At 45.6% G+C, this 26,198-nt stretch overlaps 1 protein-coding gene across 2 annotated transcripts; it reads right to left on the reverse strand.

The window, feature by feature from the left end:
• Positions 1-48: 48 nt before the first annotated feature.
• LOC120652000 (probable WRKY transcription factor 3) lies at positions 49-5,143 on the reverse strand. 2 transcript variants are annotated; one of them, XR_005666409.1, is made up of 4 exons: positions 4,723-5,143; positions 2,815-3,539; positions 2,619-2,754; positions 49-693 (listed from the first exon to the last, which is right to left on the reverse strand). XR_005666409.1 is itself a non-coding variant. In XM_039929681.1 (4 exons), exons 1-4 carry the CDS (start codon positions 5,092-5,094, stop codon positions 414-416), a joined length of 1,500 nt encoding a protein of 499 aa, XP_039785615.1. In that variant the 5' UTR covers positions 5,095-5,143; the 3' UTR covers positions 49-413. The 2 variants fall into 2 exon arrangements, 1 of the variants encoding a protein (XP_039785615.1); XM_039929681.1 differs by having other exon boundaries at positions 2,619-2,741.
• Between the last annotated feature and the right edge of the window lie 21,055 nt (positions 5,144-26,198).

Here is a 26,198-nt window from a genome sequence, read left to right on the forward strand (position 1 = left end):
CCGAGATTTGATACCTAGAAAATTGGAAGGGGGGTCACCACAAGCCCATGTCAAACAGTCATCAGCAACTATAAATTTATATATCCGGTCAGCCGTGTATCTACAAATCATCTCAGTTAAACGTTCCAAATCGAGCATATACAATTGGCTGATGAAAGCTGTCATCTACTATATAGTTCTCCATGGGTAAGACTAATGGCATTTACAACCAACGGGGCAACAACAAAATGCTGCAAAAACAGTTAGTGCAAAGCTGTCGGAAGTGTGCGAACAAAAGGATCTCGCTCTTCGCTGAAACCAAGCAGGATTTACAATACCAATTTGCTCCAGCAGACCACCATAGGGCGAGGCAACACACCCGGGAAATGGACCGAGAGAACAGAATAATTCAGGCAGCTAGACACTCCAAAACATTATGTTATTTCATTTTCCTCTTTTAGTAGCATAGAAGAAGCCGACGACACATCTGCTCCTCTGCCACTACTGGATGCTGAATTCTGTCCCCTGTGTGGTAAGCTGGTGGAGGATGACGCGTTGGTGTTAGCAGCAGCAGCATGGCTACTGTTCCTGGCTGCAGGCACATCGTGGCTGTGCTTCCCTTCGTATGTCGTTATGACAGCCTTTGGGTCTTGTGATGACCTTTCGATATGCTTCTTCACATCACACCCTTGATACGTGCATTTGTAGTAACTCCTGCACAGTACAACCAGAATAGATATCTCAAGTGTAAATAGAATTCAAAATGCTATTCATGAGTTATCAAATAAAATCGATAACTAATAGATCAAAATGCTAGCCATTTAATCGTTAGATGTTATTCATCAAGACATACATTTCAACTGTCCATTGTTATTGTTAACAATTATGTGTAAACAAGTATAAAACAAAGCAGGCTTTATGGCCATGCGTCTACCACATCGTCATTATTTTGGCCTAATAGTCCCGAACCTTATCCTTGTTTTGTTTTGTTATTTGTCACAAAGTTAGCGTATTTGTAAGTCCCAATTGGTGATGAATTTTAACATGAATTGAATAGAATAGTTATAGAAGTACACTAATAAATATTCTAATCAGAATTATTTGTATTGGTTAATACACAAACTGAAAGTTTGTGCATAGGAGCACTAAATGGGGATCAGGGATTGTTAGGAAGGCTAAAATCAACACTTTGAGCAGGTCACTAAGTCCATAAATCTAGTCTATCTGGACCCTGTTTAATAAGAGAAACTTCCAGGTCACTTTTAATATGAGAATAGGCAATTGGACATGAAATAATTCGCAAAATGCTTTCAGAATTTGCTAGCTTAACCCGTAATCATGTTAGATGACTGAAGAGAATTTTTCTGCGGGATATTGTTACTTTGTGTTTGTGACTACTTTAGGACAGTGTAATAGCGGAAATCTGGTTTGTTTGGGTGTATTTGCTGCAGGACACAGTTCAGCAAATAAGAAGCAAATGCGCTCCAAAACACAATCGCCCCTAGCAGATTTCCACTATAACAATGTTTTTGGGCAAATAGTGCAAAATATTTCTCAAAGACGCAGGAGTGCTGCCAAGAAAGGCTGGTCTGTACACAATTCCTCGAGAGAAAAATTGAAACAAAATCTGCACAAAATACAGGTCCTGCATAGAAAATTCCTACGAATAGCAATTAGGAACAAACTTGGTAGTATCAGAAATCAATTCCTATGTAGGCACCATCACTGGGCTAAATCAAACAAAGGCTCTTCCTCACTTGCCATTTATAACAAGGGGCTTTTGGCTTCTGCACTCCTATTTCTAAAAGGTTCACAAATCTCAAAGCAACGGCAGTTACACTAACTGGCAATTTCAATAGAAATATGTTACTTTGAATAAACGAAGCATACATTATGAAAAGTATTTATTTAAAGTGGATCTTGTAACACCATTTTTTATGTTGCCATCTACATAATCCTGCATGCATTGATGGTCAAAGCTAAAACTTTTTGACGACACAGATCCTGGGGATCGAAGGGACTAAAGTTATTGATACCCCACATTTAATTTCTTAAGTATCCTAACTGAAAACCAACAAACATGGGCATGGGGGGATCATGGTGAGGTGCAGGGCGCTACCATGAGTTTTTTTCCAGCACCAGCGATATTGCATGGGACTTTCCAGGGTATTGAGATTAACATTCAAAAGATCCATACTTGATCCAACAATGTGCCAGATCCTAAGAGCCCGCGCCATAGACCAGTGAGGAACATGTTTTGGCTTTTCTGGAGTAACAAATGATACTATTCACTACTTAAACAGTGGGTGGATCAACAGTTCAGCATCACAAAAGGCTGTTGTACATTTCATATCTTGTGGGTCATGTACAGGATCTGTTAAATAGACGAACTAATAACTACTACAGCACATACTTAAACCTACTAATTAACAAAGCTAATAATAGTTTAAGATGTAATCTTTTTTCAATAAGAGGCAAGTCCTTATAAGCTTATAGATAATAGCTAGTAACTCTTGATAATGGTGTTATGCAGAGTTATTCCAATTAAACGTGTTGTTTCTGAAGGTACATGCAAAAACACAGCAGAATGGATGCATTCAAAGAAGATGGAGAACAAGTCAGAAATGCGAAGGGGTTACCTTGGGTGTGGATTCCCTTTTACCACTTTCTGACCATACTTGCGCCATCGGTAACCATCATCAAGAAGATCAACCTGACTAGTTGTTTGCACAATTATCCTTTGAGCTGGAGTTGGCACATGTCTGCCCAATAAAACTAACAATTATAGATCAGAGCTTGGAAAAATAGAAAAAGAAAGTCTATTATAGAAACCACCTTCTGTTTGCATTTGCCCGACCAGCATCTCCATTGCCAACCCTTTGTTCAGCATCTTCCTCCTCCTCACTATCACTAGAACCCGACAATTGCTCATCTCCTTCTCTCTTCCTTGACACACGAGGCCCTGCTATGCCATCATTGGAACCCCCATGTTTCCCAGAGTGGTCTTGAGAGCCTGGTTCTGATCTTGTTGAAGCATCTTCATTCTCATGGAAATCATCCGCTTCAATTAGGAGACCACCACCATCTTTGGACCTCCTTTTCGGTGGACGCTGGTGGTTGTGCTGACCTCTATAAATTATTTGAGTGATGTGTCCTTCTCCTGAGCGCTCCACTTTTTTCTTAACTGGACAACTTGCATGGGTACATTTGTAGTAACTCCTTGGATACTCGCCACCCTTAACTGCCTTCTGGCCATACTTCCGCCAGTTGTATCCATCGTCAGCAGGTTTATCAAAAGAGGGTGCAGAACTTTGGAGTCCTTGTGAAACCTCATTAGATTCAATGCTCTTTTTAGCTGTATGTGATGGCAGAGTTGATATCTCCTGCGTTGATGTCACATTGGCAGGGTTGGCATGCTGATGCTGTGATGTCGAAGCTGGTCTTGCTGTCGACGAAAAAGGGATCGAGAAATCTGAGTGATTGATCATATTAAACTGTGAGTGGACTGCTTGTGCTGTTACTTGTGCTAAGGCTTGTTGATGGGACATCTCGAAGCTCCCCTGCAGAAAAAAAATGTAACACTTAATCGCTTAATCCAAAACATAAACATGTCTATTTGCAACTGTAGCATTTAATAGTAAGCACAATAGAACATTAAAAAACAGACATTCAAAAAGAGTTGAGCAGATCCAAATGACAGGAATAACATGAAATGACAGGAATAACATGGAAATGTTTGTCTGGCAATAGATTATATCAATCGTGCTTACCACAGAAACTATTAAAAGCAGCATGTCCAGATTTCACATCTGTAACAATGTGCTTAACGCAGTTGTAAACCACTATAATTTTCTCATGATATGTTGTCACAGCAACTAACAAATGTAACTATCTGCTCTAATTATGACAGAGCATTTCTTCAAGATTGTTGAAGTCCCCAGTTGCAACATTATAACCTTGACAGCTGATATAATGTAAAACTTAGTTTTCTATTTTTCTACCCAAGCTCAAGTATTCTTTTGGTCGACTTGTTATCTGAAAGAATGCTAAAACCTGATTGTACACAAGCAACTCACATCATGAACTATGCATACATGGAGGAGCAGGCAAACATTACTGAACAATTAACCAAATACCGTTCTAGCCTTATCACTGCAAAATAAAGAAGAAAAACTATGGAATCCCATTTCTGAAAGTGCACCTGGACGAGATATCACAATGTTAATGTTAATCAGAGCAATTGGCGCTGCAAGCAAGGGAAAGAACAGGACTTTTCTGCTTGACATTAAAACATCAGCAACATAAGTATCTCAGCATATAATCCCCAAAAAAACAAATTGCTAACGTTCAGAGCAATCCTCGGCAACTAGCCTCACATCGGGTACAGTACAGCAGCCTACATCATTCCGACGTACTCGGCAGGACCACGAGGTGGTACGAGTCAGTTAGTGATCGTACTTGACCTTTCCACGCTGCACGCAGATCTTCCAGTGCGGGTCCAGGGCAGACACCGTCACACTCACACTGTACGTATTACCCTCAGGAATCCGCAACACTGTTAGGAGGCAGCAATAGGAGTAGTAGCATATTGCCTGCGAATTTAATTAATTAACTAGCAAGCACGCCTCATGACGCAGCAGCCGAAAACCCAGGCACAACTGGATAAGCCAGCGAGCGAGCAAGGTAGTAGGCAAAGCAACGGTGCGGTGGGGTGTGGGGCGGGGGGGGGGGTCTAGGGAGTACCGTTGGGGAGAAGAGGCCGGGCGAGCCGAGGAGCGCGGTGGGGCTGAGGTCCGGCGGCACGGAGAACGGGGACGGCGGCGCGGGGACGGCCGGCGCGGCGGCGGAGGCGGCGGGCGAGCCTATGGCGCCGACGAGGAGCTGCGTGAAGGAGCCGTGGAAGGCCGGGGAGGGCGCGTCGGGGAAGAACGCGGCGGCGAGGGTGAGCGGGCCGGGGCTGGTCTCGGTGGCGCCGGCGCCGGCGCCGGCCGAGGAGGAGCCGGCGAAGAGGGACTCGACGGCGGAGCGCGGGGGCAGGGAGAGCGTGGGCCGCGGCGGCGGGCGGCGCGCCCCGTCGCCCGCTGCTGCGGTGGCGGGGGCGTCGTGGGCCGCCATGGGTGGGGGGGCGATGGGGGAAGGTAGCAGAGGAGCTGTGCTCTCGGGCCGGGGGGGGGGGGGGGGGGGGGGGGCAGCGCTTCCTTTTCTGGGGAGCTGCGGCTGCCCGAGTGGGCGTGGAGGGGGGACCAGCCGTATCGCCTCTGCTTCTGCTGCCCGCGGTGAAAAGGGAGTGGGAGGCCGCGTTGACTCGCGGGAAACGGGGTGTCTCGTTATTTACCGCGCGGCACGGGGTAAAGAAGCCGTAAAGGTAAAAAATAACCAACCGCGGCGGCGGCTAGGCCGGCAGGCGGCAGGCGACAGCTGGGGGGTGGCCGCGGCCGCGGGCGGCCGCCCGCGCGCCTGCCGCCGGTTGGTTTGTCTCTCGCTCGCGTCCGCCTGCTCCGGGCTCCCCGCGTGAACCCGTCGTAAATGGGCCGTGTCTGCTTGGTGCTTGCCCAATTGCTTGGCTATTGACTCTTTCGATTAATCTTCATTCACCCTGTTCGGCAGGCTAGAGCTGGAGGCTGGAGCTGGAGTTGTGTGAGAGAAAAACACTGTTGTCTGGCTGGTGGCTGGAGGCTGGAGCTGGAGTTGTGTGAGAGGAAAATACTGTAGAGGCTGGAGGCTGTCCACCAGCCGAACGGGGTGATTGCATCCAGCCAACAATATTTCTCTCTCACACAAAACCAGCACCAGCCAGCCAGCAGTACTTTTCTCTTACAAAAAACCAGCACCAGCCAGTCGAACACAGTCATTGGCGGCATGCTCAGCCCTGTCATGTCATGAAAAAGTCAATTCAACCCCCTCAACTATCAACCAGGGTTAATGCTACCGACCGGTCCGGCCAAACCGGCGGGGTCCGGTACAGGTATACCAGACCGGTTTGGCCGGAAACCGATCCAAACCGGTCGAAGTCAAATTTGAATTCAAAAGCCACAATGCAAACGGTTCGTACCGGCTTACCGGTCGGTTTGACCGGTTTACTAGTCTGTTTGACTGGTAACCGGCCAAATTTAATTTTTTTTTGTTTAAATTCAAATGCCCGCAAAATATACTAAATAAATGTTTGTATAACATATTTTAGCCTAAATGAACCTTCTAATTCTCTTTTGTACTACTTTTATATTGTATTTGTATACTTTTATATGCACGTTTTTTGTTTAAATTTAAATCCCCGCAAACTATACTAAATGAACGAATTTTTGAGAAAATTTGACACCATTAGATTCGTCGCACCTTGAAGTATTTTTAGGAATTTTTTTGGAATTTTTTCATTTTTTTAATTCAAATTTGAATTTTGAATTTGGGCCGGTTTGATACCGGTACAAACCGAAACTGAGCCGGACCGGTTTGACCGGTAACCGGTCAAACCGGACCAGTTCCCACCGGTTTGATGAACCCTGCTATCAACACAATCTGATTTATCTCTCAACTGAAAAATTGGGTATTTAACACCCCAAATGATTGAAACCGTCCAATTTATCCCCCTCGATAGTTTTGAAAGACGGTTTTGCCGACGTGGCACCATATCAGCGGTCCTACATAGCCCCACATCAGACACAAGGGGGTAAATTGGATGGTGCTTATAGTTTAAGGTGATCAATTGGACTTTATCAAAAAATAATTACAAAAATATTTTTTCCTTAGAAAACATATGCAATTAAAAACCCTATAATTTGGTTTAGTCTCCCAAAAATTCATTTTATTTCACAAATATATGAAACTAGTTTAATTTGAAAATAAAAATGCCTAATTTTAATTTGGAAACAAAAATAAATTTAATCAAAGAATTTTTGAAAGATCTAATAACTCCTAACTAGGAACCGGAAGATAGAGTATGGTTTTAGAAAAGAAGTATGAAACTGCTTTTTCATTTTTTTAGCTAAAAGTAATGTTAGATGATTTTCTCTATGATGAAACATGATTTAGGAATTTTAACTGCATATGTTTTCTAAGAGAAAAAAATACTTTTGTAACTATTTTTTGATAAAGTCCAGTTGACTACCTTAAACTATCAACTAGGTCCAATTTACCCCCTTTGGTTGACGTGGCACTACGTAGGACCACTAATATGGCGCCACATCAGCAAAACGACTTTTCAAAACAACCAAGGGGGTAAATTGGCCGGTTTCAATAGTTAGGGGTGTTGAATATCCGTTTTTTAGTTGAGGGGGGTAAATCAGATTGTTTTGATAGTTGAGGGGGTTGAAAGGACTTTTGTTAAGGGTTTTGGGAAGCTAGAATTTTTGCATGAGGTATGCCAAATATTTATATGCAAACTGGTAAAATCTATTTAGAAATTTGATACAATTTCATTAAAATTAACTAGCAATTCGGTACACAACTACTAAATAACATAATAAGTCTTAAATTACAATCCAGATAGTTTAAAACAACACACTAATAGTTCGGAATATAAAAGATACAAGCTTAAATAACAAATAGGATTACAGCACTAATTTTTTAGACCTACGCGTTCTAATGGCTATGAAAGTCTTGAATACATCATCTTCATCCACATCTTTCAAAATATCTCTCTCAATGAACGTGACAAGATGATCATACAAGAAAGTATCACTCATTTTATTTCTCACCCTGGAAGAGACAAATTCTTCTCCTCCCTATACCTGGCTAGCAGGCCGTGACGTCTTGGAACATTAACCTAAAAGAACATCTTCGGACTCCAGGGATGAATGCAAGTAAAGTGTAGGTGGCTGTATGAACAACTTATAATATGGCTGGCCGTAAATTAGCCACAACTTTTTTTAGGATCCGAATGCAAATTAGTTAATATATTTAAGGACGGATGTAGCATTTTATACAGCTAATCAAACGTTGCATATCCGTGTGTTTTGACCAGAACAACAGAATGTTGGAATGCTACATTTTCTTTGAAGTGGGAGGAACCGAATGCTACATCGGCTGCACCACATATTGGTTGATACTTAACTGAAGGCAACCAAATTAAAACGGTTCATCATTGAGCCGTCGTGAATCCGCGTGAAGCACGGTAAGCAACAATCAGCACGCCACTAAACTAGATTATCGGCCAGCTGCCGAGCTCTGGCTAAAACTACCGGCTGCATTATTGCGAGTTGGCTTGTTCCTGAAAAGAAAAAAAGATCGCTGCAGGAGCCCTGCGCTAGACGACGAGGGGTGCGCCCCGCGCGCGCTGGCGCTGCCCTTGGAGACTTGGAGTCAACCAATGGCGGGGCAGACGCTTGTCGCTCGCTGACGGGCCCTGTGGAGAGAGGCTAGCCCGGAGCACAGTGCATAGTACTAGCAGGCCTCCGTTTCAAGATCCGGTTATGCAAGGAGCGTATCCCGTTGAACCAGTAAGATACATAGCAGGGCATATGACAGTACTGATCATGTTCTGCTCCAGCAGCCTCCAGCCAGCAGTATTTTTCTTTCACACTACTCTAGCAGCAGCCTCCAGTCACCAGCCAGCCAATAGTGTTTTTCTCTCACACCACTCCAGCAACAGTCTTCAGCACCAGCACAGCGAACAGGGCCAGTGAGTATATGGACCAGTCCGGAATAGTGTTGAATCCAGCCACACAGATTCTACTATGATGAAGAACTATTGCCTTCTGATAACATATGGTTGGAAGCAGGGGTTGCCGTCCGATACTATTTTTTGTTCAATATTGCTGACTGGTGATCCAATGTGTGAATTAAAAAACTAAGCAAATGTCAGCACCACCCCCACCTAATTTTATTTTGGTACGGGCCAAAGATTCGGTACGGTGCCTCTTATATTCTTAGACATTGATTTACCGCGATGGACGACTCTCATTTATTGCATAGTAAAATTCCTCATCATTTATAGCGGCAAAACCAACATAGCGTGAACGAATTTTGAAAGATTAATATATTTATTGTATTATTTGTAACCATACAATACTTATAATTTGAGTAGTAGTCATTAGGGTATACAAATCATGACTTTTGAAAAAATCACTGATCCTTTTGTCTTTTTTCTTTCTTTCAGACGAAAGGTTTTTAAGAACTTTAAATTGAATTTATACCCATCAATTTAATGATAATGGCTTGAAAGTGACAAAGAACAAGGAGACTATATATACAACTAGTTGTGCCCACATCTGATTTGATGTATATGGCTGGCTATCTATACTGATGGACACAAAGGCCACGCGTCACACAGGGCCCCTCTAGGTAGTGACAAAGTTTAGATGGAGCATCTCAGCAGCGCCCCAATAAGTACTCACAATACCACTTTTACAGATTATTGAAGGAGATACTTTTACCTCCTCAATACTCATTCCAATACAACTAATATATTGGAAGAGTCGAAATCTTCCTTTATTTGAGGAGAGGTGAGATGAAATATTATGACAACTCAATAATTATTGGAGAAAAGGGAGATATTTTAAGAAATTGCTGAAGTATATTCTTCTCAAATAGTGACAATTTATTTGGAAGTGAGGGACTACTGAAGATGCTCTAATAGCCGCCTCGGGACGTTAGAGTGGACTTATTTATATATCATATTTTTGTTGTACATTTGCCAAACTCGTATGGCAAACCAATACAAATATTACAATAGCAGGTCATATAGTGGCCATTTGGAAGTGTTTTTAATTTCCCGGATGGATCAATGGGTTAACCCTAAAAAAACTCAACCTCACCCAAGTTTTAGTTTCTTAATGTTTTAAATAGCTTTACATCATAGTGCTTTATGTGCAGAATAAGGAAATATTGTTTTCTCTTCTCTCCACTACCCTATCCCATTGTCGGTGTTTTACCATCGAGTTATCCGAGGGGTATCCCGAGGAGAGTGGTTATGAGTAGGGACTCGCCAAGATTAGAACGTGATGGTGCAAGGAACACAAGGATTTAGACAGGTTCGGGCCGCCGGAGCATAATACCCTATGTCCTGTGTGGTGGTTTGTATTCCCTCAGGTATTGTTCGATGTTTTGAAGGGGTCCCTGTTCGCCCTTATATAGTCTGGGGGAACAGGATTACATGGAAAGTCCTAGCCGAGCACGTTTAGAGTCCTACTCTGAGTGGGTCGGGTAGTTTTCTTGTACTTAGACTAGTCCCACTACTGTACGAGTAGTTACAATAGAGATAGGGGGTACCCATGCAGTACTCCCTACTCTAGAATATTCCGCGCCTGCGAACAGTCCTGCTGTCTGGGTCTGACAAGCCCCCGAGCTCTTCGTAGTCGAGTCCTGCAGGCGTTGAGTGCTTCTGAAGATGATCATCGAGTGCTTTCGGATGCTTCTGGATTCCGTTGCTCAGGCTTGGAGTCTTTCGAGCGCTTCGAGTAGTCTTCCGAGTACTTTTCTGACTGCATCGAGGCTATGAGGTGCTCTTCGCCCCAAATCTCTTCTTCTGATCTACGGAGGTCTGTCTCATCTTGGATTCTACGGAGGTCTGTCTCATCTTGGATTCTACAGAGGACCATGTCTCCAACGTTGAAAGATCTTGTCTGGATGTTGCGATCGTGATATCTTCGCATGTTTTGGAGATATCGGGTTGATCGTAGCAGTGCATTGCATCTCATCTCATCGAGTGAGTCCAGTTCTAGTTGTCGGCTTCCATCGGCTTCTGCTGAGTCGTACATCTCTAGTCGAGGTGACTTCCACATGACGTCTGCCGGCAGTATTGCTTCGGAGCCGTATACCAGGAAGAAAGGTGTTTGTCCTGTGGCCTTGCTAGGTTGGGTGCGTAGCCCCCATATTACCATTGGTAATTCTGCTAGCCATTTACCTCCCTTCTTGCTTGTAGAATCGAAAATTCTTTTCTTTAAGCCATCAATTATCAGTCCGTTGATGCGTTCCACTTGGCCGTTGGCTCTTGGGTGTGCAACAGATACGTACTTGATGTCAATGCTTGAGTTCTCGCAATAATCACAGAATTCTTGCGAAGTGAAGTTTGATCCAAGGTCGGTTATAATCGTGTTGGGGAAACCAAATCTATGGAGTATTTCACTGATGAACTCGACTGCACGATCTGATGAGATTTTTGTGATTGGTTTGACCTCAATCCATTAGGTAAACTTGTCTACTGCCACCAATATGTGTGTAAATCCTCCTGGCGCTATTGGGAGTGGTCCTATCATGTCAAGGCTCCAGCAGGCAAAGGGCCAAGATGGAGGTATGGTGATTAAGCTGTGAGTAGGCAAGTGACTTTGTTTAGCGAAGTACTGGCAGCCTTGGCATCTTTTGACAAGTAGTTCTGCGTCTGATAATGCTGTTGGCCAATAGAATCCTGATCTGAAGACTTTGCCAACTAGCATGCGTGAGACTGCGTGGTTTCCGCACGTACCTTCATGAGCTTTATGTAGGATTTCTTTGCCTTCTTCTGTTGTTATGCATTTCATGAGGATTCTGGATCCTGCGCCTCTTTTGTAGAGTTTGCCATCAATAAGAACGTAGTTCTTGCTGTGGCGCATGATGCGTATTGCTTCTGCGTCGTCTTTTTCGATTCCCGATGGGAGTAGATTGTCCTTGATGTAGTCAATAAACGTAGAGCGCTAGTCGGCTTCAATCATCATCACCTCTCGACTGGTTTCTTGAGGAACTGAGTCGTCCATTGGGGTGGAAATATTGATTGAGGGGTGATGAAGTTCGTGGACAAAAATTCCTGGAGGAACCTCCGCTCGGTCGGATCCGAGTTTTGAAAGAATTATCTGTTGCCACATTGTTGTCACAAATGACGTGATGGATTTCCAATCCTGAAAACTTGTTTTCAAGTTTCCTTATTTCCGCAACGTACGCGTCCATGGTTTCTTTGTTGATGTCCCACTCCTTGTTTACTTGTTGGACCACAAGGAGGGAGTCTCCGTAGACGAGTAGTCGCTTGATGCCGAGTGAGATGGCCAGTCAGAGACCGTGTAGGATAGCTTCATATTCTGCTTCGTTGTTGGATACTTCGAAGAGAATTTGGAAAACATACTTGAGTTGCTCGCCTTTTGGAGAGATGAAAAGTACGCCTGCTCCTCCTCCACCCAATTTCAGTGAACCGTCGAAGTACATGGTCCAGTGATCTGGTATGGATGCTGGGGTAGGTATTTGGTTTTCTCTCCATTCAGTCAGAAAGTCGACAAGAGCATGGGACTTGATTGCTGTTCTTGGCATGAATTTCAGCTCGAGTGCCCCTAGTTCGACTGTCCACTTTGAGATGCGACCAGTCGTGTCTCAGTTGTGTAAGATATCTCCTAGTGGGAAGTCCGTGATGACTGATATCTTGTACTCGTCGAAGTAATGTCGTAGCTTCCTTGATGTGATCAGTATTGCATAGAGTAGTTTCTGAATTGGTGGGTATCTCACCTTTCATTCAGAAAGCACTTCACTTATGAAGTAAACTGGTCTTTGGACGCCGTAGGCGTGGCCTTCTTTTTTTCGATCTACCACAATTGTTGTGCTGACAACGTGTGTGGTAGCTGCGATGTAAAGGAGCATCTCTTCTCCCGGCATTGGAGCCGTTAATTAGGAGGTGACTAGAGGTGCTCTTTCAGGTCTTCGAGTGCGTCGGCTGCTTCTTGGGACCATTTGAACTTGTCTTGTTTCTTCAATAGTTTGAAGAAAGTGAGTCCTCTTTTGCCGAGTCTCGATAGAAATCTGTTTAGGGCAGCCATGCATCCGGTGAGCTTCTGAACGTCTTTGATAGAGGTCGGAGCTTCGATGTTCATGATGACGTTGATCTTTTCTGGATTTGCTTCAATTCCTCTATGATTGACTATGAAGCCGAGTAGTTTTCCGGACGGTATGCCGAAAACACACTTAGTTGGGTTCAACTTCCACCTGAAGCTTCGCAAACTGTTGAAGGTTTCTTCTAGGTCGGGGATAAAGGAGTCGAATTCCTTTGTTTTTACAACCACGTCATTGACGTAGGCTTCCACATTACGGTGGAGCTAGTTGGTGAAGCATAACTGTATGGCGCGCTGACAGGTTGCTCCAGCGTTCTTCAGTCCGAAGGACATGGTTTTGTAAGCGTATGCGCCAAATGGAGTGATGAACACCATTTTGATCTGGTCTTCTTCCTTAAGTGCTATTTGATTATAGCCCGAGTAGCAGTCTAGGAAGGATAGTAGTACGCATCCAGCCGTCGAGTCGATGACTTGGTCAATGCGAGGGAGTCCGAAGGGGACCTTCGGGCAGTGCTTGTCGAGGTCTGTGTAGTCGACGCACATCCTCCACTCATTATTGTTCTTTTTGAGAACGAGTACAGGATTCGCCAGCCACTCGGGGTGGTAAACTTTTTTGATGAATCCTGCTGCAAGTAACTTGGCGAGCTCTTTCTTGATGGCTTCTCTTTTCTCTGCTGAGAATCTTCATAGCCTCTGCTACTTTGGAGTAGCAGTAGGGTTGACATTCAGGGAATGCTCGATCAACTCCTTTGGGACACCGAGCATATCGGCTGGTTTCCATGCGAATACGTCGCGGTTGGCCCTAAGGAAGTTGACGAGCGCACTTTCCTATTTGTCAGTAAACCCTATCCCGATCAAGGCTGTCTTTGAGGGTCATCTTCTTGCAGTTGAATTGCCTTGACTCCAATGTTATCGGGTGGTTTTGGAGTAGAGCGGTTTATCTTCTTTGTAGGGATCTCTGATCCTGATACCGAGTACTGCTGGGCTGTTGCTAGTACTTCTCCTGCGGTGTCCGGGAGTCGATTGGTGGAAGTGTAGGTTATAGCTTCCTTTTCACATTCAAAAGACCTTTGAAGATCTCCACGGAAGGCGAGAACTCCTGTTTTCCCTGGCATCTTTAGCAGAAAGTAGACGTAGTGAGGGACTGCCATGAATTTGGTCAGGGTTGGCCGTCCGAGTATGGCATGATATGAGGACTCGAAGTCTGCTACTTCGAACTTGATGAGTTCCGTTCGGTAGTTATCTGGTGTACCGAAGGTGACAGGGAGCACTATGGTTCCGATTGGGAAAGAGGCGTTCCCTAGGATGATGCCATAGAAGGGTGCTTTGCTTGGTTTCAATTTGTCAGATATATCAAGTCCCATCTTGGTGATTGTGCTCATGAAGATGAGGTTTAGGCCACTGCCTCCGTCGATTAGTACCCGACTGAGAATGGAGCCGGCTACCACTGGGTCCAGGACGAGTGGAAATTTTCCGGGTTCTAAAAAGATGGTCCATTGATCTTCCCTTGAGAAGGTTATGGGTGTTTCACTGTGCCTTAGTGGTTTTTGGACGGCTAGTTCCATCTTCAATATTTCACGCCAGACCAGTTTCTGATTTCTCTTGTTGAAGGAAGAATCTCCTCCATATATCATGTTGACCCTGTTGGCGGGTTGCTGGAATCCCATGGTTCCGTCTTTGTCGCCATTTTCATCGTCTTGTTTATCTTTCTTCTTTTTGTCTTCTTCCAATTGACGTTGTTGGAGAAACTTGCGAAGGTTAATGCACTCGAGGATCTTGTGCTTTCCTTTAGGATGTAGAGGGCAAGGTCTTTCGAGTAGCTTTTGGAAACTGTCTTGCTAGTTTCTCTTCTTGCCTTTTTGTCCCCGTTCCATTGTAGCCACTGTATCGTCAGGCTTTTGTTTCTTGTCGAAGTTGCGTTGGCCTTTAGCTGGTCGCGAGTCCCCGTTATGTTTCTGGTTGTTATCCTCGCGGCGGGGGAAGTGGTCGCATTCTTGTTCTTCTTGGTCGGCCCATGCAAGCATTATATCCCGCAGTGCTACGACCGAGCGGGGTCTATTTCTCCCGAAGTCTCGGTATAGTTGTTGCGCAGCGAGGCCATTGTGGAAGCAATCGTTCACATCGTCGTCTGCTATGGTGGTGATGGTGGCTCGGGTATCAAAAAATCTCTTTATGTATGATCTCAGGGCTTCACCTCGCTCCTGTTTGCACAGTCGTAGGTCATGGCGAGTGGCTGGGCGATGAATTGAGCCTTGAAAGTTGTCAATGAAGATCTTTTTCAAATCCTCCCACGAGTGGATTGAGTCGTGTGTAAGCATCTAGGCCCTCAAGGTATGTTTCGGTGATTAATGACAACTATTATTGTGACTAATGAGTTTGTGCAGCTTAATAGATCATTATCGCTAATTTGATCATATGTCAAAAGAGGCCCCTCAATTTCGTTATCCAAAAAGGCGATCTCGGTTTTCAACTCTTTTATAATAAGACTAAGGATCTTTCTAGTCCTAAGTGTCATAAGGTTGAGAAGGACACTTAGATTAGTATAGGTTTTATAGTTTTGTAGTGATCGCACTATTAAGAGGGGTTAAGGTCATGTAACTTGAGCAAGGATATGGTCATTTGAAAATGGATGCACACTATGGTCACTCAGGTTCCTAGAAGTTCAAATAAGTGGTCTTCAACTTATATATCAAGAATATTTGGATTTCACTCAAGACTCAAATCAGAAAAGGCAAAATCAGAAAAAGTCTATACACCGGTTTAACCGACGCTTCCACTTTTATATACGTCGGTTAAACGCAGTCAGCAGAGTCTGGACAGGATCTATACACCTGTTAAACCGACATGTTTGAATTTAACGTCGGTGCATTAGTCCAGAGTTGGTTTTTCCAGGGTGTCTCAAGGTCTATACACCGGTTAAACCGACGATGTTTGAAATCAAACGTCAGTGCAATTGACCAGTGAGATGGTTTTTCCAAAGATTTCAGAAGTTGTACTCACCGGTTAAACCGACGATAGGTTTGAGTTAACATCGGTGCAGTTGTCTAGAGACTTGGTTTTTCAGTTGATCAGTGGACAAATACACTCACCGGTTAAACCGATGATACGTCGGTTAATCTGCCCAAGTTGTAACGGCTAGTTTTCAGAAGGGGCAGTTTACATTCATCGGTTAAACCGACGCTGACTATTGGAGGTACGTCGGATTAACCGGCGCTACGCAGTTTTCTGGCAGCTTTTCTCCAACGGCTCTATTCGTGTGAGCTGCCTATATATACCCCTCCAATGGGTCATTTTGCTCTCTCTTGACACCAGGATATATTCATACACTCATACATTGTTGAGAGCCACCTTGAGCTTCATCTTCCACACATATTGTTCATTCAATCAATCAAGAAGCAAGACTAAGGACTTGAGTAGAGAGAAGCTTGTGTGCATCCGTTCTTGGTGATCGGTTCTTGCTCAAGTGAAGGCCCTAGCTTATTACTCTTGGTGATTGGCAGCACCTAGGCGATCTTGGTGATTGAAGGTGTTTCTTCCGGAGCTTGCCAACGATTGTGGGAGCCCGAAGAAGTTTGTATGTGGCTTGAGCTCCACCACGCCGGAATGGTGAACGGAGACTCTTAGTGAGCGCCCTCGTCTCGGTGACTTGGGAGGTGACAAGACTCTTAGTGAGTGTCACAACGTGGATTAGGGGTGTGTGCCAACACATCGACACCACGGGAAAAAATCCGGTTGTCTCTTGCCCACTCTTTACTTTCAAGCACTTACTTTCGTGCAATTATTCATGTGTTTGACCTTAGAGATCATAGCTTAGCTCTACCTTGCTTAGTTTCATATCTAGTTGTATCTTTGTTAGCTTGTGTAGTTTGCTTAGCTAGCCGGTTGGTGAATTGAGCCTTACTAGTATTGCATAGGTTAAGGTTGCTTTACCTCATTTTAGAAATTTGAAAAAGGCCCAATTCACCCGCCCTCTTGGTCCATCGATCCTTACAATTGGTATCAGAGCCTCGTTGCTCATTTGGATCATTAGGCTTCACCGCCTAGAGCTATGGCCAAGATGGGTGGTTCGCCGCCTCACTTCGAGGCTAAGAACTTTGCTTATTGGAAAGTTCGCATGGCCGCATACCTTGATGCGATTGCCCCCGAAGTGTGGTTGGCAACTAAGACCAGGTTCACCGGAACTCCCACCACGGAGCAATTAAAATGGAATGCAAAGGCTAGAAATGCAATTTTCGAAGCCATTAGTGAGGAAGTCTTTGCTAGAGTAAATGGCATGGACTTAGCAAGTGATATTTGGAAAGAGCTAGTTGAAATTCATGAAGGCTCTACAAAAGTTCGTGAGCAAAAGTATCACTTGTTTAGAGCTAAATATGATTCCTTTAAGATGCTAGCTCATGAAAATTGCAATGATATGTATTCTCGCTTGAATGTCATTGTCAAGGACATTAATGCTCTTGAAGTTTCTAAAATTGACAGTGGCTCCATCAATCGCAAGATTCTCATGCTCCTACCAAAGCCCAAATACAACATCATAAATGGTATGCTTCAAAAGGAGAATCTTGATACAATGGAAGTGGGAGAGCTTGTGGGTGAAATTCGTGCTCATGAAATGGAGATCCTTGGTATGTCCGAAGATCCAACTACAAGCAAAACAATTGCTCTCAAAACCAAGGTCAACAAGCACCGCAAGCTCAAGATGGTCAAGCAAGAATCAAGCTCAAGCAATGAAGAAGAAGATCATCATGAGAGCTCATCCGATGAAGAAGATGATGGAGAACTTGCTCTCATGATGAGAAAGTTCACACGCTTGAATGACAAGATCAATAAGAAAGGGTTTCAACTTTGACCCTAAAAGAAGGATGTTCCGGCCATGGGGAGATGTCAAGAACAAAAATTGCTACAATTGTGGAGAAAAAGGTCACATTGCTCCAAATTTCCCCAAGCCGGACAAAAGAAAGAAGGACAACAAGAGCAAGCATCGCCATGATTCAAGCGATGATGATGAAGATGAGAAGAAGAACAAAAACAAGAAATTTGGGAAGAAGAAGAGCCATGACAAGAAGACCAAGCTCTTCCCGAAGAAAAAGGGCAACACCAAGAGAAGCTTCTTGGTAGAAAAACAAGAGTGGGTGACCGATGTCTCATCAAGCGAAGAGTCAAGTGATGAGAAAGAAGATATCGTCACCATCGCCCTCACCAATGAAGAATCATCGCTACCTCCACCTCCCATGTGCCTCATGGCAAAAGGTAAAACAAAGGTATGTGAGGTGGATAGTGATGAAGAGCTTGACCCTTATGAGTTCACTAACCTCATTAATGAGTATACATCCGTTATCAAGAGGGAAAAGGGCAAAGTCAAGATTCTTGAGAGCACTCATGCCAAGTTAGAGCTTGCCCACTCCGATTTGCTTGGCAAGTACAATGACTTGCTCAAAAAGCACAATGAGTCAATTGTACTTGCTAAGCAAGTTGAAGAGAGCTACAAAAGCTTAAACAAGAGCATAGGGAGTTGGCTCACAAATATCAAGAACTTGAATTTGCCTATGAAGCAATTGACCCAAGTCTTGAGAACTTTGTCAATGAAACTATTGAAAAGGTCAATGCTTCTATTTCATGTGATGACCTACTCATTAATGCAAATGTCACTAATATTGTGCCCGAGCTTGCTCCTTCTAGGGAAAAGGAATTGATGGATCAAGTGGCAAGCCTCAAGAGTAGTGTGGAGAAGCTCTCAAGAGGAGAATACATCCACAAGGAAATTCTCTTCAACAATGCACGTGACTATGGCAAGAGATGTCTTGGTTCATTTCTGGAGCCAAATCAAGGCACCACTCCTTCTCCGGAGATCAAGACTAGCTTCATCAAGGAAGTTGGTTCATATTGTCAACATTGCCAAGTCACCGGGCACCACACTAGGGAGTGCACCCTACCATCACGTCCTCTTCCCATTTTACCAAAGAATTACTCTTCAATGTTTCAAAATAACCATTTTCTTTTGAGTAAAGTGAAGGCCAAGGTGAAGGCCAAATTTATTGGCAAAATTGCTAAGGAGTCAAAGAAGAAGCTCCCCAAGCAACTTTGGGTCCTAAAAGCTCTTGTCACACATGTGCAAGGCCCAAAGATTGTTTGGGTTCCTAAAACTCAAAAATGAATTCTCATGTGTGTAGGTGAACTACAAAGCCGGTGGAAAACATTGGGTACTTGATAGCGGTTGCTCTCAACACATGACCGGCAATGATAGCATGTTCACCTCTCTTGAAGACCCCGGCGATCATGAACATGTCACCTATGGTGATAACTCAAGGGGGAAAGTCTTAGGTTTGGGTAGAATAGCTATTTCTAAAAATTTATCTATTTCTAATGTCTTATTTGTAGAAGCACTTAGTTTTAATCTTATTTCTATTGCTCGATTATGTGATCTTGGACTAACGTATACATTTGACAAGAATGGTGTTGTAGTAACTCATGAAGAAGACAAGTCATTGGTATTCACGGGGTTTAGGCATGACAACATTTACTTGGTGGATTTCTCTTCAAAGCAAACAAGCACCATGACATGCCTCTTCACCAAGTCATCTCTTGGGTGGCTTTGGCATAGAAGAATTGCTCATATTGGCATGAGTAACCTCAAGAAAGCCCACAAGAGAGGGATGATCACCGGCTTGAAGGACGTTACTTTTGACAAGAACAAATTATGCAAAGCATGTCAAGCCGGGAAGCAAGTTGTAACACATCATCCCATCAAGACGATGTTGTCTACCTCCAAGCCGCTCGAGCTACTTCACATGGATCTCTTTGGTCCAACTACATACAAGAGCATTGGTGGTAACCTCTATTGCCTAGTAATCGTTGATGATTTTTCACGTTACACTTGGGTCATGTTTCTAGGTGATAAGGGTGAAACTCCGGAAATCTTCAAGGCATTTGCAAGAAGAGCTCAAAGGGAGTACAACTCCCCAATTGTGAAGATCCGGAGTGACAACGGCACCGAATTCAAGAATATGGAGATTGAAGAATGGTGCGATGAAGAGGGCATCAAGCATGAGTTTTCCGCCACCTACACGCCTCAACAAAATGGATTGGTGGAAAGAAAGAACAAGACACTCATCACTCTAGCAAGAGCAATGTTGGATAATTATGGCACGTCCGAGAAGTTTTGGGCGGAAGCAATCAATACGGCGTGTCATGCATCCAACTGAGTGTATCCCCACCGACTCCTCAAGAAAACTCCATATGAGCTCATCACCGGGAAGAAACCAAATATATCCTACTTTCGAGTCTTTGGTTGCAAATGCTTCATTTACAAGAAGAAAAGGCTCGGTAAGTTGCCATGTCATATAAGAAAAATCCATACATATAGGACACTTGTCTAACCATGGTAAGATAGTGATGAGCAAGGGTTTAGCTAGAGGTGGTGGTCCACTTGTTTTCCTCTAGGCTTGTAGAAAGGCTCATATTGAAGAAGCTTCCCGTGGGTTCAAACTTGACAAGTAGATCTTAAATTCTTGTTATGCATTTCTTGTCATATAGATGTGCACTTCATGTTTACTTTACTTTCGCATGTGGTTGTAGTTTGCATTATCATTGCATGCGTAAGGGTCACAAAGGAGATCACTTGATGAAAATGAGACTTGTTTCATATACAAGATCTTAATTCATGAAAAGTGAAAAGAGCAAAGTGTTAGGTGCGTTATTGCCTAGTGAGCAATGTCATGATGAGTTTGAAGCTTTCTATCTTCAATATTCCTATGACATGGCTCATACATTTCATTTGGCGCTTTGTCTCGCTTCGCGGCTTTTCCTTGTGTTTGAAAAGAAAATTATTTAAGCTAGTGTGCTGTCCTATTTATTTTGAGGGGTAAAGTCGCCTATGTAAGTCCATTAACTTGAGTTTATTTTATATATATATATAAGTTTATTGGACTTAGCATAGAAGAGTGAGCTGAGTGAGGGGTTTTTGGGTTCACCGGTTAAACCGACGCTCAATGGATCCATACCCATCGGTTTAACCGGCGTTACTTAGTTTTTGTCTCAGCTCAGTCAGTTTCAGGCGTTCAACCAGCGTATACAAAAGCTAGATCATCGGATCAACCGGCGAACGCAAATACAGATCAGTCCTAGTAATCAACCGGCGATTTGATCAATCAACCGGAGAGTTCTTTTTTAGCAGCATCGGTTCAACCGGCGTCCAAATGCAAATTTGCTGAGTCTCGGGTGAACAGAACCGACGAATTCAACCGGTGTTCAAACCCTACGCGTCGGATCGACCGGCGTTAAAGAAATTCGCGGGGCCCACATGTCATATATCTCTCTTGCCCGCGGACGCCCGTCTCACTTCTTTTGTTTTCCCGACTCGACTCGCCGCTGCCGCTCGGTCGGCCTCTCCAGCGCCGCCGATCCACGCCGCCAGCACTGTGCGCCTCCGCCGCTCCACACCACCACTGTGCGCCCGTGCCGCGCCGCCACGCCACGCCGCCTGTGCGTCCTCTGCACCGCCCGCACTCCCTCTGCGACACGTAACCGCTGTCGCCGCGCCGCGCCACCGCCACCTGCGTGACGCCATCGCCACCGCCCGTGCGCAGCACCACTCTGAGCAAGCCAAGCCGCTCCACATCACCCACGCAGCGCCGTCTCACCACATTGCCTGAGCTCCAACCGCTTTCCACACCTTGCACGCGAGCTGTTCAATAGATTGCCTGAGCCGCGTCTTGCACTGCTTTCGCACCGCGTACGCATTCCCACACTCCTGCGCCACGCTCTAGCCACCGCCAGTCAAGATGGGTCGCGAGAAGAGGAAAGGGAAGGAAGTTGTGGTCGAGAAGCCCGCTCGCAAGTAGACTCGTGCAGAGAAGGAGGCTGAGAGGGCCGAGATGGTGGCCAAGGCCGCCGAGGAGCAGGCGTCAGGACGTGCTCGCCCGTTCGCGATCAGAGAGCAGCCAGCCAAGGGCAGGGGCAGAGGCCGAGGCATGGGCAGGGTCAGAGGTGCCAGGGCCACCAGGGCCACTACACAGCAGACCGAGGGTGATACGTCTGAGGGGGAGCCGACGGCTACAAAGTCAGATCACTCAGTTTCAGATGCAGCGCCGTCAGAGCAGACTCAGGGGCAGAGCACACAGGGGTCACCGACTCTACGATGTTCTGGCCGCACTCAGCAGACGTCCCCAGCAGGAGAGTCTTCACCAGCGACCGAGCATCGCACTGGACCGAGGACGCGAGGAGGTCACCAGTCACAGGAGCCTCGCATGTCCGCAGCAGCAGCAGCTCGTAGAGCCGAGGCCCTAGAGGCCGAGCGCGCAGTGTTCCGTATGGACACTGTTGTGCGTCTGGAGCCAGGAGTGATGCTCCAGAACTTGACCAGAGCCAATGCGGCCAAGGTCAAGAGGCTCAGGTGGAGTGTTGAGGAGGAGGTCTGGTTCCCAGTGACACGTGACAGCAGGGTCGACAGGAGGTTTTGGATCTTGTTACAGGCCAGCTTCTACGAGACCTATCAGAGGAGGGGCCACCGGATCTTTCCACACAGAGTGCTCGATTGGGTTTCACTGAGGACAGCTGCAGGGGGAGCAAACGTCAGAGCACACTTTGCACACTTCAGAGGTCTGCCCAGGCTGCTAGAGATGGAGCAGAACAGATATATCGAGGACTGGATCAGAGTGTTCTATGCTACAGCTTGGATAGCTCCCGAGCGCAGAGCCGTGCACTTCATGTTTGGAGGGCAGGATTTTGGTCTATCGAGGGCGACGATTGCAGGCATCCTTGGAGTTGACCTGGTTGACGTCTCACTGCATGAGAGGGTTTACGGGGACTCAGATCCACCCCGAAGGGCGATGGTTGGCGGGATTGCACCTTCTCACGAGGCGATCTCTCAGTGCTTCCGCCAGCCATTCCCAGCCTCTTACGCCAGAGTTCCGAGCTTGCTGACCCCAGAGGCGTACGTAGTACACATGGCACTCCGGAGGACTCTGTTACCGAGGAGTGGCTACCCAGAGGGGTTTACTGGTCTGCAGCAGCTACTGCTTCTACACATCCTCACCCACGAGCCGTTTGACATAGTAGATTTTATTCTGGCTGAGATAGAGGATGTGATCACAGACGGGATGGGTGTGGTGCGACAGTTTCCCTATGCACACTGGATCAGCTATATATATTCTATGATTGTGCTAGTAGAGTCACCCATCAGCGCTCCCTACCGTCACGATGAGGCTCCCAGGTTTCCAGTGTACCGACCCACTGCACCGCAGGATAGGAGAAGGGGCAGACCGGCAGACAGAGCTGCTATGTCACGACTTTCACCAGAGGTGCAGGCCCGAGTGGCAGAGGAGGATGAGGCACTCCTAGCAGCCGAGGCACAGCTTCCCGGAGGAGACGATGAGATTCACTGGTCTGAGCTTGAGTCAGACTCCTCCGAGGATGACGAGTACTTTCCTCCTGCGGCACCAGCTAGTCACGACCACGAGGCAGGAGGGTCTAGAGAGCCAGCTCCACAGACTTCAGCAGCTGCTACAGTCTCAGAGTCCCAGGTGACTCAGCCGTCCGAGCTCACCTCTCTTCTTCAGCAGCTTGTTACCCAGCAGAGAGAGGATCGGATCGCACAGGAGGAGGCCAGGAGAGCCCATGAGGCTCAGCTTGCAGCCATTCAGAGGGAGGCTGCTCGAGAGCGTGCTGCGACCGAGGAGCGCTTTGTCGGGCTTATTGACCGAGTTTCTCAGAGGACAGACGCTCAGTTCCAGCAGATGCAGCAGGGCATGATGGCGATGTTCGGGATGATCTCACAGCTTTACACTCACACCGGACTCGTCCCACAGCAGCCAGGACTTCAGGGTGTTGCAGCACCTCAGCTTGCAGTCACACCAGCTCCTCCGCCAGCTTCTACTGCAGCTCCTGCTTTCTTGACGACACCGGAGACCTCGTTCTCGATGTCCGCACTTCTTGGGTCTGCCGGTCGACCGATCTTCTCACCACTGCCAGCTACCACGCTCTTCCAGGAGTCACCGTTGACAGTTCAGTCAGTCGCCCTCCCCATTGTACCTCAGACAGCACCTTTAGGGGGAGGAGCACGAGAGGAGTCCCTGCTTCCACAGTCGACGCAGCCGGCAGCCTCAGCAATCACGACTTCAGACATTGACACTTCTTTTGCTGACCCGGTTACGACTTCTACGGATCCTCTCCTAGGCAGTGCTAGCACGAGAGCCTCCACGACAGCTACACCTCCAGTCAGCTCAGACCCGCAGGACCAGCAGCTCCCGTCCGTCACCGAGGGTTCACCGTCTGATGAAGACGATGACGATGACGACCCAGACCGCTTCCTTGCCGTACCGCGATAGCCGGACCAGTAGCTCGCCTTTTTGGTGCTTTGACGCCAAAGGGGGAGAGAGTCAGGGGGAGTTGGAGTTAGGGGGAGGGTAGAGTTAGAGAGAGCTCGTAGTTATCAGGACCTTTATGTTTTTATATATCATGTGATGTTAGTTCATGGATATGTACATTTGACGCTTGAGTATGCTGTGGTTTGAGACATATCTATGGATTTCGTTTGAGCCGTTGAGCTCTTTGGTCCTTTTTCGAGTTTGCTTGTGTTTATCATGTTTTATCTTTCTCGCTCTCTCGTTATTTATGTTTGTGTTGTCATCAATCACCAAAAAGGGGGAGATTGTAAGCATCTAGGCCCTCAAGGTATGTTTCGGTGATTAATGACAACCATTATTGTGACTAATGAGTTTGTGCAGCTTAATAGATCATTATCGCTCATTTGGTCATATGTCAAAAGAGGCCCCTCAATTTCGTTATCCAAAAAGGCGATCTCGGTTTTCAACTCTTTTATAATAAGACTAAGGATCTTTCTAGTCCTAAGTGTCATAAGGTTGAGAAGGACACTTAGATTAGTATAGGTTTTATAGTTTTGTAGTGATTGCACTATTAAGAGGGGTTAAGGTCAAGTAAATTGAGCATGGACATGATCATTTGAAAATGGATGCACACTATGGTCACTCAGGTTCCTAGAAGTTCAAATAAGTGGTCTTCAACTTATATCTCAAGAATATTTGGATTTCACTCAAGACTCAAATCAGAAAAGGCAAAATTAGAAAAAGTCTATACACCGGTTTAACCGACGCTTTCACTTTTCTATACGTCGGTTAAACGCAGTCAGCAGAGTCTGGACAGGATCTATACATCGGTTAAACCGACATGTTTGAATTTAACATCGGTGCATTAGTCCAGAGTTGGTTTTTCCAGGGTGTCTCAAGGTCTATACACCGGTTAAACCGACGATGTTTGAAATCAAACGTCGGTGCAATTGACCAGTGAGATGGTTTTTCCAAAGATTTCAGAAGTTGTACTCACCGGCTAAACCGACGATAGGTTTGAGTTAACATCGGTGCAGTTGTCTAGAGACTTGGTTTTTCAGTTGATCAGTGGACAACTACACTCACCGGTTAAACCGATGATACGTCGGTTAATCTGCCCAAGTTGTAACGGCTAGTTTTCAGAAGGGGCAGTTTACATTCATCGGTTAAACCGACGCTGACTATTGGAGGTACGTCGGATTAACCGGCGCTACGCAGTTTTCTGGCAGCTTTTCTCCAACGGCTCTATTCATGTGAGCTGCCTATATATACCCCTCCAATGGGTCATTTTGCTCTCTCTTGACACCAGGATATATTCATACACTCATACATTGTTGAGAGCCACCTTGAGCTTCATCTTCCACACATATTGTTCATTCAATCAATCAAGAAGCAAGACTAAGGACTTGAGTAGAGAGAAGCTTGTGTGTATCCGTTCTTGGTGATCGGTTCTTGCTCAAGTGAAGGCCCTAGCTTGTTACTCTTGGTGATTGGCAGCACCTAGGCGATCTTGGTGATTGAAGGTGTTTCTTCCGGAGCTTGCCAACGATTGTGGGAGCCCGAAGAAGTTTGTATGTGGCTTGAGCTCCACCACGCCGGGATGGTGAATGGAGACTCTTAGTGAGCGCCCTCGTCTCGGTGACTTGGGAGGTGACAAGACTCTTAGTGAGTGTCACAACGTGGATTAGGGGTGTGTGCCAACACATCGACACCACGGGAAAAAATCCGGTTGTCTCTTGCCCACTCTTTACTTTCAAGCACTTACTTTCATGCAATTATTCATGTGTTTGACCTTAGAGATCATAGCTTAGCTCTACCTTGCTTAGTTTCATATCTAGTTGTATCTTTGTTAGCTTGTGTAGTTTGCTTAGCTAGCCGGTTGGTGAATTGAGTCTTACTAGTATTGCATAGGTTAAGGTTGCTTTACCTCGTTTTAGAAATTTGAAAAAGGCCCAATTCACCCCCCTCTTAGTCCATCGATCCTTACATCGTGTCTTAAGCTCTCGAGCCATGTCAGGGCGGCAGATTCCAGAGCCATAGGGAAATATATGACTTTAGTAGAGTTTGTGCCTCCTGCTACTTCGATAGCGGTCGAGTAGATTCATAGCCATTGTCTGGGATCTTGTTTGCCATCGTTCTTCTTCAGATTTTGCATGTTTAC

This window comes from Panicum virgatum, chromosome 9K (genome assembly GCF_016808335.1).
Source record: "Panicum virgatum strain AP13 chromosome 9K, P.virgatum_v5, whole genome shotgun sequence".
NCBI lineage: Eukaryota > Viridiplantae > Streptophyta > Magnoliopsida > Poales > Poaceae > Panicum > Panicum virgatum.